Below are 12,519 nucleotides of genomic sequence, written 5' to 3'. Positions count from 1 at the left end.
CGCCGGCGGACTGGCGCAGGGCGCGCTGGTAGCGCTCGTACGAGAAGTCCAGCAGCCGCATGAGCACGCAGCGCCGGCTCAGCACGTCCGCGTCCGCCGTGCGCGCCTCCGTGTTGAGCACGGCGTTCCGCGTGCCTGCAAGGGCGGGGGCTCCCTGAGCGCGGCACGGGAGCCGCGTGTCTGCTGCTGCCACCATCCCGCGGCCCAGGGACGCAGCGCCCTCCGGGACCCGGGGCGGTGGCCGGAAGGAAAGCCGGGGGTCTCCCCGCCGGAGCAGCCGCAGACCTGCCCGTCCTCGGCCCCGTGCCCTCCCCGGTCCTTCCCGCGGGGTCCCCCACCGCCACGGCTCTGATGTCACCTCCCTGGGGCTCAGCGCCACCAGAATGCTTACAGATATCGACTGCCCCCATTGCGGTTCCGGGGTGTAAACCCACCATGGCCGCCAGGCCCTGCCTGCTGGGCTCCTGATGAACCCAGCGAGGAGGGCGAAAGAACCAACGCCAAGCCCGTGACCCGCAGAGAGCTCCCGACACGCCAGGGTCTCCCCCTCAGCACAGTGGACGCTGGGGTCAGGTCACTCTCTGGCAGGTGGTCCTGGGCATTGTGGGCAGCTGAGCAGCATCCCTGGTCCCCAGGCCCTCGATGCCAGGAGCAGCCCCTGTCGTGACAACCACAGATGTCCCTAGACACCACCTAGCGTCTTCTGGAGGAACAGTCACCCCAGGTGGGAACCGCCGCTGACACTCGAGTGCCATTCCCAGCTCTTCTAAGGGCTCAGGAAAGATCTGGAGACTCGGAGGGAACCAGAGGCTGAGTCCCAGCCTGGATCCCGGCCACTCTCCAGCTTAGCCCCAGCTGACAGGCAGTGGCCGGTGGAAACCGGGACGGTGCGGAGATCTTTGCTAAGGCCAGCAAGGCTCCCTCGGGCACCGGCTCCTGCACACTGCTGGAGAAAGCTGAAGGAGGGGCTGCTGGTGCCAAAGGCAGGGCCACGAGGAGGGGAGGGCACTACAGGCTCTGCGGCTCCCCACGGGACAGGGTGGTGGGCCCTTGGCAGCTGTCTGTCCCCATGGGCTGGTGGGTGATGAGGCTCAGGCCCCCCCCACCCCCCACCAGCACTCTACTGGAAAGCTGCTGGAAATCCCAGTTCTTACATCAAATCACCCCAATGGCAGAGGCAGCAAGAAGTCCAAAATGTTCACATGCTGCAGGCCGACCCAGGCCACAACAACAGACAAACCCCAACTGCATGGGGCCGATGGGGCCAGATGGGGCCCCGGGGGCCTCCAGTTTGAGACCCAGGCAACGAGTGCTCAAAATTAGGAGAGAGAAGCGATCTGGCTTCCCCAGGGAGCCAGCCCTTGCGCCTCCTGGGGCTGGAAGCTCAGGAGGGGCGCATCCGAGTCCTCACACGCCCACCCGTGCAGGCTACGCTCAGCCGCTGAGCCTCGGGCGGGGCCCAGAGCCGCTGCTCTCCAGGATCCCTCTCTGGGAAAGTGGGCAGGGGGAAAAGGCCTGCTGCCAACGGAGCGGGGGCCGGCGGGACACAGAAGGGACAGCGTCTCAGGCGGGACGAGGAGGCTGTCCCTGGAGCAGGGGGGCTGCGACCGAGGAGTCGAGACAGGCCACGTGCCCTGGGCCAGGGTGCCCTGCCTCCGCCCCAGTCCTCGAGGACGTTTCTCTGCTTCAGCAGGCCTCCGTGAGAGCCCCACAGGGGCCGGCGGCAAAGACCTTCGGGTGCCCTTGCAGGCCTTGGAATGCCGGGAAGGCCCCTCCCCCACGCTCCACCTGTCCCGGGCCCTCAGCCTCCCAGGGGTGGCGGAATGTCACCTTGGAGTAGAGACAGGGAAAGCAGCCTACCTACTGTGTGCATCTTTTCAGGGGGCCTGGCGCTCCTGTGGGGCAGGAATCAGGACCCCGCGTTCCAGAGGAAGGAAGCGGGGCCAGAGGAGGAAGGATGGGGTCAGAGCAGAGTCAGGCGGACACCAGCATCCTGACTCCGCCCCCCCCGCCCCGAATCTGAGTGCCCAAGGCGTGAAGATAAGCGGGCACAGCCCCCTGTCAGGCCCGGGGGCCGGCACTGGACACGAGTCGCTCGTTGCCACGATGGAACCAGACCTGAGCAGGGGCTGCGAGCCTTTCTATCAAGGGCCGAGGATCGATCCCCTTGCCTGGCCGGCCACGCCGGCTCCGTCCTGACTCCACAGTTCCGCTGTCAGACAACGTCAACCGCGGGGCATGGCTGGCTGCCAATAAAACTTTATTTACAACAACGGATGAAGGGCCAGTCCCAGATGAAGGAGCCTTAGCAAGTCTAACGCCCCCAGGTCCCAGGGCCCTGCTGAGCCCAGGGGATCGACTGCCATGGGCATGAGGGGGCTGCGACCCACGGGCACACAGCAAGCACTGCTGAGGCAGCAGTCACCTCAGGAGGGCCAGAGTCCACCTGGCAGGGGGCGCGTCTCCCTCGGCCGATTGCTACTGCGGCACAGAGAGCACACGCCTTTCCTCCTGGGGCAGCTGCCCAGTCCTATTTCTCAACAGGAGCGAACAGGAAGTTAGGAAACGAGAGCCAGGGCCGGGCTGTACCAGAGATGGGGAGCCCGTGGCCGGGCTCTGGGACAGGGTGTGGAAGACACCGGGCAGGCCACGGGCAGGAGCAGCCCCGCCCCCACAGCACCTGCCACCCTCCGGCTTCTCCTGGGGCAGTGAGGACTCGCTCCACATCCGCACAGGGACGCCTTCTGGTGTGACCAGCACGGGGATGCGGGGGTGCGGGGGTGCGGACGTGCGAGCCAGGCCTCTGCCTCCCAGCCCTGTGCATGGGGTACACTTGGCTAAGATGGGTGGGCGCCCCAGCAGGCTGTCTCGGCCTCGAGAGAAGCCCCATGTGGGGCAGATGGTGTCTGGGCTGCTCACTAGGCCCAAGGATGATGGGAGGCTGGGGAGGAGGGCACGTGGGTGGAGCTCCAAGTCAGAAAAAAGAATGAGGAGTCCCAGGACAGGGGCAAAGGGCTCGGAGAGGAGGAAGAGAAGCCGAGGGAGAGGAGGGAGGAGGGAGGAGGCCGGAGGGAACGCAGGTGCCCCAAGGACCCGCAAGGGAGGAGAGGGCGGCTTGGGAACCAGGAAGGCCACGCCACCCGGCACCTCAGATTCAGTGGCATTTCCTGGGCGGGTCCGGGCGGAGACAGGAGGCCGCAACAGGTGCAGGCAGGGCAGTGCTGAGCAGGCCAGGGGACATGCGGGGTTGTCCGGGCGCCCAAGGGGCCAGACAGAGAAGCTGGGTGTGCTGGAGGGGCAGGGCAGGCGGCCCTTAGTGAGGCTCCGAGTGAGGGTAGGGACAGAATGATGGGGCCGAGTGGAAGGAACCGAGACCCAGGATCTGGAGAAACTGGTTCTATCGAAGCCTAGCATCTAGGCCTTCTGGCTTGTGGATTCCTCTGGAAAACCAACAAAAACTCTAGGCCAGGACGCAGCCTCAATCACACATGGCGACCCGAGTTTATTAAAATTAAATAACACCAAAAATTCTCTTTCTCCATTGCATGAGCCGCACCTCCGGTGCCCCGTGTCCACCTGTGGCCGGTGGCTCTTGTATCAGACGGCAGAAATACAGAACTTGTTCATGGTCAGAGAAAATCCAACTAGTCAGTGACGAGAAAGACCGTTCTCCCAGGAGAATGCCAAACGGCACACAAAAACGTGCCCACACATCGCCCGGTGACCCCTGGGCTGACAACCACTGCTCTGAACAGAAACGACGTAACCCTGTCATGAGACGGGATCTGAGGAGACACCTGGCCACGTCTCCGGAGGCTGAGGCAATCCTAGGGCCTGGCAGGGGCTGGGGGTCAAGGGGGCTCAGGCTGGGACTAAGCTGCTCCAACAAGAGAGGCCAGTCTGCGAGAACTGAGGGGACCTTTCAGAGACAAGGGGGCCAGAAGAACTGCATGGGGCTCCTTTATGAGGAAGTCAGGCCTTGACTCGAGGGGACCTAAGACATCAGGCTGGAAGAGAAGCCAGAAGGTTCTGGAACACCAGATACAGCTACATAGTTTGGAGAAGAGGAGGGAATTTAGGGTGTCTTGAGCACTGGAATCAGAACACCCCCCAGGCAGGTGAGGAAGTGGGGGTGGGGGACAAGAAGCTGCAGACGGTCCAAACCTGGGGGTCAGAGACAACCCAGAAATCCTGGGGAGAGGGAACAAGTGGGGTTCCAAGAAGCTGGGAGTGAAAAAGGCGCACTGAGCGGGGTATGCACCAAAGGTGGGGCTAAGACTTGAGGTCCAAGGGACCCTCGGAATCCTAAAGGCACAGGAACTAAACTGGGGGAGTGAGAGCGGAAGGCTGGCAAGGAATCCTGAGGGCTCTGGCTCATGAACTGGGACCAGGGAGAGCGGAACGCCTGGGGACAGACGGCAGGACGCCCGGCCAGGCCCGGGTTTGCCAGCCCTGAGAAGGGCAGAATCTGGAGGGTGCCCAAAGACCACCGTGCCGGGCCTAGCAGGGGTAAGGGGGTTGGTTGGACCACGCTGGGCAGCTCCGCCTGGCAAACCCCTAGCACGGAGCTCCCCTCCAAACCAAGCAGCCAGAGCTGGAACTCTGAGCACAGGGTATGACCCAGTGGGGACCAGCACCAGGGCGGTGTCCGGGGCACGGAGCCTGAGCAGCACGACTCTGGCCCAGCGGGGACTCGGAGAGGGGAACCAGGGATCCAGGAGCGGGGCGAGCTTGGCCTGAGGGTCGGAGCTACGGGTTCCGGGGCAAGAAGGCCTTGTCAGGGAAGGGAAGGCGCCGGGATCCTGGGACACTGGGCGGAGAGCTGGGGGCCTAGCGGGGGTGCCGGTTCTGACTTGCCTGAAGCCCGAGAGGCCTGACGCCTGGACTCCAACAGGACAGGCCGGAGGGGCGGGTCTTAGGGCCCAGGGCCCAGAGACCCGGCTGGGGAAGGGGGCATCTCGGTGCGGGGTGGCTGAGCCCGGGGGAGGCCGGGAGGAGGCCGGCTGGGACGGGGGCTCGGGGTGGGGAGGCCGGGGGGTGGGGGCGGGGACCCGCGGGAGGCCCGGGGGGAGGCCGGGGCGCACGCACCGTAGGGCTGCCCCTGCAGGTCGTACTGCTGCATGCGGTAGACGGTGAACTCGTGCGCCGCGTCGGCGGCGGGCAGCGGCGGCGCCACCAGCAGCAGCACGGCGGGCAGGAAGACGATGAAGCCGAGCGGCAGGCACGACGCCTTCAGCATGTTCTCCAGCACCTCGCCTGCTTCCTCCAGCATCTTGGCCGACGGCAGAGCCGCACGGGGCGGCGGCGGGGACGGGACGGCGGTGGCGGTGGCGGTTCCCGCGGACTCACCTCAGCATGGGTAGCCGGTGGGGTCCTCCGGGCGCCGCGCCGGGCAGCCCGTGTCCGCTGCGGGGTCCTGCGGGCACTGCCGCAGACAACCCCCGTCCGCCGCGCTGCCTCCTGGGACATGTAGTTCTCAGGGCGCGCAGAGCCACCTGGGAGTTGTAGGCCCGCTCTTTCACTCCCCCGCGGAAGCCGTGGCGGGCTGTTTGGTTAGAACTGCTGAAGTTTCACATAAACTCCAAGTCAGAAAACATGGCGACTCAAAACAGAACTATTTGCAGTGGAACTTATTTAAACCCTATCTTTGTCGTGGAAGGAGGGAGGAGGCGCCTGCGAGGACAGGACGTGACCTCTGCGACCAAAGAAAAAGTCGTGAATGGAGGAAGCGAGGAGACGCGCTTGGTGCGCTAAGCCTCCTGGGAGTTGTAGTCCCACTGAACAAGCACATGGGATTGTGGGAGTCGTAGTCTTCCTGGCAGAAGGCTGAGAAAAATCACTTGATACGCCAAAGGAACGTAAATGTTAAGCTCCGCGAGGGCGAAGACTTTGGTCTGCTTTGTGCATTGATGTATCCCCAGCACCTAACACAAGGCCCGGCGCCGAGTGGGTGGGCTGTACAATTTTTGGATGAATGAATGAAAGAAGAAATCATGATAGGCGGTTTCTAAAGGGGTGACGCAGTGGAGTATGGGATTTGGAGTCTGGAGCCTGGAGTTCGTGGAGGGGGTTGGTGACATGGTTCTGCTTATTCTTTTTGAGGGCATACTCAGTAAAAGATTATTTGTTGTTCATCCGAAATTCACATTCAACTGGGTATCCCAAAGTTGTATTTTCTAATCTGGCCACCCTAATAAGCCCCTGTCTCAGGACCAGGGATCTTAAGGAGTAACTCACACCCACTCTTACCGATGGCGAGACTGAGGCTACCGGGCACAGAACACAGCAGCTGGGGCCTCCAGCGAGTTGACATGCCATGCTCCAGTGTGGTGGCATTCCTGCTGGTTAACAGCATTGAGTTCAAGTCCCGGCCCCTCCACTCCCCAGTTCTGTGACCTTGGCCTAGGCACTTCACCTCTCTGAGCCTCAGTTTCCTGGGCTGTCAAATACTGTAAATAATCAAACGCTCTCCTCTCCACCCAGGGTTGTGTAAGAACTCAACCAGTTGATCCGCATAAACTGACTCAGAAAGAGGAAGACACACACGAAGCACTCAGTAAGCGTTGATATTATGAGAACACACCCACTTGTGCAGTCTCAGGGTGTAGCATCGCTCCGCTCCACCTTTCTGCATGGCTAGCTCCTTACCGAGATGATGTTGGGCATTTCTTACCATGGTGTTTGTCACCCCCACCAGAGCGGGACCTTTATGAGGGCAGAAACCAGGTTGTTTATAGCTGGAACCTCAGTGCCCGGAATAGAGCCTGACATACAGTGGTTAAGTGAATGAATGAATAAATGAGTGAATGAACCAATTAATGAAAGCATCAATGCACCAGCCCACCCATCCTAGCTACGTGCCCTCCTTCTGGCCATTCCCCAGGCCTCTCCAGGGAGGTCCTATGCCCAAGGAGTCAGGTGTGCCCTGGCAGGGCAGGGAAAGAGACGAGAACTGATTTTGGGCCTTGTGCTCATCATCACCAAACATTTATTATCTACTTCCGTCCGTCGCGTCCCCCCACCCGCGACTCTCCCAGAGCTGCCCATACCACCTCCTCTCCTGAGCCTTTTTCTGTCTGTAAAATGGAGAGGTTCAACTAATCCTGCTCTGTGGAAATGAAACCACGGGCAGCCCAAAGAATGAAATGCAACATGTGTTCTGAGTTTTCCGAGGAGGAAAGGAACCGGTATTCACTCATTCATTCATTCATTCATTCATTCAAGAGGCAGTAACAAGCAGGGATCAAAAAGCCACCTGCCTGGGTTTGAATCCCGGCTCTGCTGCTTCTCAGTTGCGTGTAACTTACCTAACTTGGAGTAAGTTACCTAACCTCTCTGGGCCTCAGTTTCTCCATCTGTGCAATGGAGTCAATGGAGAGGTTTTTGTAAGGATTGAATGAGATCATACAAAGGTGGTTGCAACACCACCGGGCACAGAGTGATATATATATGTCTTTGTGGTTATTATTATCACTCATTTAAAAGCGTACCCATAATACTTTGAGGGCCTTTCTATACCTCACCTTATCAACCTCCCAGGAGGGCAGGGCCTATCAGTGTCCTCGTTTGACGGATGAGGAAGCTGAGGCCCATGGTGTGCAGCAGAGCTGGGGAACAGCGATGGGTTACAGACTTCTGAGCCATCTAACAAGCAGAAGTCAGGGTTCCTGAGGACAATTCCACCATTGTCAGGGACGAGGGCTGGGGTGGGGGCGCGGGAAGGGAAGAGGTCCCCGAGGCTCAGAGGAGGGCATGCTGCTGGGTCCAGTGCTTCCAGAGCTCCAGGTCACTGAGTACCTACTGTGTGCTGGGCCCTGTGCTGGGTGCCGGGGACACAGGGGTGACCCAGCAGTGACCCAGACGCTGCAACAATCTCCACTGTCAGAGCCTGCAGTACAGGGGAGGAGATGGATGGGTGACCGGGGGTGACTGGAGCTGCAATGTGACACACAGGCAGCTGTGGGAGTCTAGAGGAGGTCTAAGAGGAGGAGAAATTAGGGGAAACTTCTTGGAATAGGCGAAGCTAAAGCTGAGACCCAAAGGATGGGCAGGGCAGATGGGGCGACCAAGCCAGCTCAACACAGGCCCAGAACGCAGGCTGCCCACTCACCCTAAATTCTACCAAGCCCCCACCCTGCCCACTGCCATCCCAGATAAACATAGCCGGAACGGGCATCGGGAAAAGGTAAGCAGTATTCCAGCTTATGGCACACCCAGACACGTGCCAGGAACTCTATCCAGCCGTGTCCAACAACTTCTCGTGACGGCGAAAGCGTTCTGCGCCTACACAGTCCAAAACAGCAGCCACGAGCCGCACGTCACTATTGAGTACTTGAAATGTCGTAGCGTGACTGTTATGGGTTGAATTTATATGTCGAAGTCCTAACCCCGAGGACCTCAGAGGTCACCTTGTTTTGAAAATAGGCCCGTTGTACCTGTAATGAGTTAAGGTGAGGTCACACAGGAGTGGGGTGGGCCTCATATGACTGGCATCCTTATAAAAAGTGACAGTCGTGACACAGACAGGCACACAGGAAGGACACCACTCGAACACGAAGGCAGAAATGGGGTGATGCATCTAGAAGCCAGGGGACTCCAAGGATCGCTGGCCACACCAGCATCTAGGAACAGATTCTCTCTCGTGGCCCCAGAAGGAAGCGGCCCTGGTGACCTCGATCTCAGACTTCCAGCCTCCAGAACGGGGAGAGGATAAATGTCTGTGATTCTTCGATACGGCAGCTCCAGCCAAGCAATACACGGGAAACTGAATTTTACGATTTCATTTCACTTTAATGCTAAATAGCCGCACGGGGCTAGTGCCTGCTCTACCGGACAGTGCAGTAAACGGTTTCCAGTCACCGCATCCCCCATCACACGGAAGAAAAAACAGAGGTAGGGCGCAGCCCAGCGAGCTCTGCAAGACAGAGGCCAAAAGACCCGCGGGCGCTGGCTCGGTCCCGGGAGGATGGCGGGAGAGAACGTTTTACAAGCCAAGGTGGCCGCGTACCGAAGGTGTCCGTCGCGGCTTCCGTGAGTCCCGTGGGCTATTACAATGCAATTCCAAGTTCAGTTTTTCGGTCCCACTGGCCACTTATCGAGTGCTCGGTAGCCACGTGGGGCTGTCATAGTGGCCGGCGCAGATGTCAGACCTTCCACCAACGCCAGACGTTCAGTGGGACGTACTGGATGCCACGCACCAAGGCAAACGCTGTGGGTTCTGACTGTTACCGGCACATTTTACAGGTGGAGAAGGGCGAGGCAGTCGTGGGTGAGGGTCCCAAGGCCAGGACGGCCACACTGCTGCCCTTCCGGTGGCCCCAGACTGGGTTCCCAGAGTTGCAGAGCCCGGACGTGGAGGAAAGAGGCCGCCAGGGTTTCGAGATGAGCGGCTGGCGGCGAAAGGGGAAGTGAGCGAGAAGGGGCGGGTGTCAACTGTCGCTGCCCGCCCCCTGCCTGGCAGCCCTGGAATGCTCACGCACTGGGGCAGAGTGGTCCAGTAACTCACGGCTGTGTATACACGCAGAGCCTCAGACAGGCCTGCCACACACAGAGACGCCTGTGCACACGCAGACACGCTCACGGGCACAACCTATTCTGCCCCCACCTCCATTTCTCTATGTCTCTCTCTCTCTCTCTCTCTCTCTCACACACACACACACACACACACGCACACGCACACGCCACCTGTCCTCACGGACACACCTCCTCACATGCTCCCAGCAAACCCACAGCCCCGGTGCCATCGCCCCTTTGCACACGCATGAATGAGGGGGAGGCTGAGACATCTCGTACCACCGCTGAACTTCCATGTTGCCAGGGCATCGCCCCCACAGCCTGCCCCCCCGCCACCTGGGAGCCCCGGTGAGGCCCAGGGAGGGGCCGGGACTTCCCAGAATCACAGGAGCCAAGGCGTACAGGGCAAGCCCACCTGTCCCCATGCCAGGACGCTCTCTGTTCCTCTGAGGAGACCCTGACACACCCGCTTGGCGTCAGCAGACCTGGGGGCTGCGGGGAGGACCACAGGGCCTCAGGCTACCTGGCCGGCTGCCCTGCTCCCACCTGTCCATCCGGCCCGCCTGCCGCCCCCTGCACGCTGCTAGGCACATGGCCCGCCCCTCCTGGGCCTCCTCCAGGCCGGGGGAAGGGCCTGCGTGGACACGCACCGGCGGCTGGACCACCCTCTCTGGCCGTGGCTCAGACGCTCCTCACACTGGAGATGCTGGTCAGGGGCTCCCGCATCCGAAAGCTGAGTGACCGAGAGCCCCGAAAGCTGTCCCTGGGCCTCAGCGAGCTGTCCGTGGTGGAGGCTCCGGAGTGGGCTTCAGCAGCCCGGGCCAGACAGTCCCCGGGCCCTCGCAGGCCCAGCCTGAGGCAGCCGCAGCAGAGGAAGCCCAGCACGGCCCGGCACACCTCCCGGCTGCGGAAGGAGTAGATGAGCGGGTTGATGGCCGAGTTCAGCACGGCCAGCGCCAGGATCCAGTCCATGCCCCGCAGGTACTCCTGTGCCCAGACGTTGGAGCCGAAGATGTCAGCCAGCAGCAGGCCAAAGAGCGGACCCCAGCACACCACGAAGGCCACCAGGATCATGAGCACCGTGTTGAGCAGCCGGCGGGCCTTTCGGCGGACCGGGTGCCGCGAGGCCTTCTGCCCGTTGGCCCGCACCACCCGGAAGATGGCCCCGTAGAGAACCGTGATGGTGGCCAGGATGCAGGCGAAGATGACCACGCAGAAGAGGATGTAGGCCTTGGAGTAGAGCGGCAGCAGGCTGGAGCACCTCTGGAAGGCGCACACGCAGTTCCAGCCGAGCAGGGGCAACAGGCCCAGCAGGGCGGCCAGCAGCCAGCAGAGCCCGATGAAGCCCAGCACGCGGCCCCTCTTCGTGTTCCCGCTCTCAGCCACCGGCCGCACCATGGTGGCGAAGCGCTCGCCGGCGGTAAAGAGCAGGCTAAAGGTGGAGGCGGCCAGGGACATGAAGAGCACACCTTCCCGCAGAAACCAAGAGGCCGGCGCCAGGTGGAAGGTCTGGGGCCCCGACATCAGGACATTGACCAGGTAGGCCAAGCCGGTGAGCAGATCGCTCAGCGTGATGTTGACCAGGCAGTAGTAGACCCAACGCCTGGACCGCATGCGGGTCACGATGGCCGCCAGCACCAGAAGGTTCTCCAGCACCACCAGGGAGCTCACGGCCACAAAGAGCCCCCGCAGCACCCCCAGGCCCCCGTCCTCAGGCTCGGCCCGGCCCAGCAGCCGGCCTGAGTGATTGTAGTGCAGGACGATGAGCTGGCTGTGCCCGCTGGCGGCCAGCTGCTGGCAGGCCTCGGGGGCCTCCGCCGGGGACCCCGTGGTGTTCATGGCAGTCCCCGGGGGCAAACTGAAGCCGGGGTGGCTGGCCCCAGGCAGGGTGGAGCTGCAGCCTTACCCGGTCTTGGTTTCCTGTTACATGAAATTTCCTGTTATGTTCAAGGTACCCTAGGGTGGGGGTGAGGCCCAGCCTGGGAGGGGCGGCCCAACGGTCGGCTCCCGCCCCGCCCGGGAGGGCGCTGCGGCCACGTGGGCACTAGACCCCCGCCTCTGCCTGCTTCTGTTCCTCGAAAGCCCAGCGGGGCGGGGACCCCATAGGGAGAGGAACGCTCCCCCCAACAGCACCCACCACGCCTCCTGGCTGGGCAGTCCCCTCCAGGACCCGGCTGCTCCATCACTGTATCCTCAACTGCTCTGACTGTGCTTGGCACCCAGTAGGTGCTTAATAATCGTGTCAAGTGACTGCACACACAGGTGCATGAGCACGGCCGGCTACCTTGTTGAAGGCGCAGATGCAGCCCATTTTATCTCCACAACAGGGCCGGGACGCACCTGCATCATGCCTGTCACAGAAGGGGACCCCGAGGCCCAGAGAGGCAGCACCGCTGACCCGGGTCGCACAGTGGGCAGTGAACACCCACCTCGGGCACGCTTGGCTCTCCAGGGCCAGGACCCTCCCGACCAGTTTCCGGGTGTCTCTCCTGCCCCCTGAGCCGGCACTACTCGGAGCAGAGCTGGGGACCCCCCCCCACAGGGCAGCCCCTCACCTCTGGGGGGAGGAGCTCACAGGAAAAGTGGGGTTCACCCCACCCAACGTCCATCCTGACCTGGCTCAGGCTGACTCAGTGAGATGGCTGAGGACAGAGGTGTGGGCGCCAGATGGGGTGGGAAGTGTGGGGCGTGCACACAGTAGAGTCCCCCCTGGGGTCTCAGGGTTGGGCAGGCACCCTCGCCAGGCCTGCATGGGGCACAAGTGTCCCCACGGGTGGTAGGGTGGGCAGGAGGAGGGCGGGCAGCCCAGGTGCCTGTGCTTGCTGACCAGCTCCTCCCTCTGCTCACTGCTCAGCTCGGGGGGCAGGCGGGTTCCAGGGGAGCTCAGATCGAGGCACTGCCGAGGGAGGCGGTAGCATCTCCTCACTGGAGGTGACCAAGCAGAAACGGATCTGAAGAGGAGGTTGTGGGGGGAGGGGCCGTGCAGGCAGCTGCCCAGGCAGCTGG

General features: G+C 61.9%; 2 protein-coding genes across 2 annotated transcripts in view; both read right to left on the bottom strand.

The window, feature by feature from the left end:
* Window positions 1–5,417, bottom strand: part of NCLN (nicalin) — a 17,802-nt gene extending 12,385 nt beyond the window's left edge. Inside the window, exons 1-2 of the mRNA XM_011372703.2 lie at window positions 5,089–5,417; window positions 8–135 (exon numbers count right to left, since the gene is read on the bottom strand). Coding sequence (XP_011371005.1) covers window positions 8–135; window positions 5,089–5,272 — 312 coding nt within the window. The 5' untranslated portion in view covers window positions 5,273–5,417. The remainder of the gene's footprint in view (window positions 1–7; window positions 136–5,088) is intronic.
* Window positions 5,418–8,769: 3,352 nt separating this feature from the next.
* Window positions 8,770–12,519, bottom strand: part of S1PR4 (sphingosine-1-phosphate receptor 4) — a 3,926-nt gene continuing 176 nt past the window's right edge. Inside the window, exon 2 of the mRNA XM_011372661.2 lies at window positions 8,770–11,853. Coding sequence (XP_011370963.1) covers window positions 10,195–11,352 — 1,158 coding nt within the window. The 5' untranslated portion in view covers window positions 11,353–11,853 and the 3' untranslated portion in view covers window positions 8,770–10,194. The remainder of the gene's footprint in view (window positions 11,854–12,519) is intronic.

The sequence above is a fragment of the Pteropus vampyrus genome, unplaced genomic scaffold (genome assembly GCF_000151845.1).
Source record: "Pteropus vampyrus isolate Shadow unplaced genomic scaffold, Pvam_2.0 Scaffold212, whole genome shotgun sequence".
NCBI classification, from domain to species: domain Eukaryota; kingdom Metazoa; phylum Chordata; class Mammalia; order Chiroptera; family Pteropodidae; genus Pteropus; species Pteropus vampyrus.
Note: the sequence above shows the minus strand (reverse complement) of the source record. Positions and strands in the feature narration are given on the sequence as shown.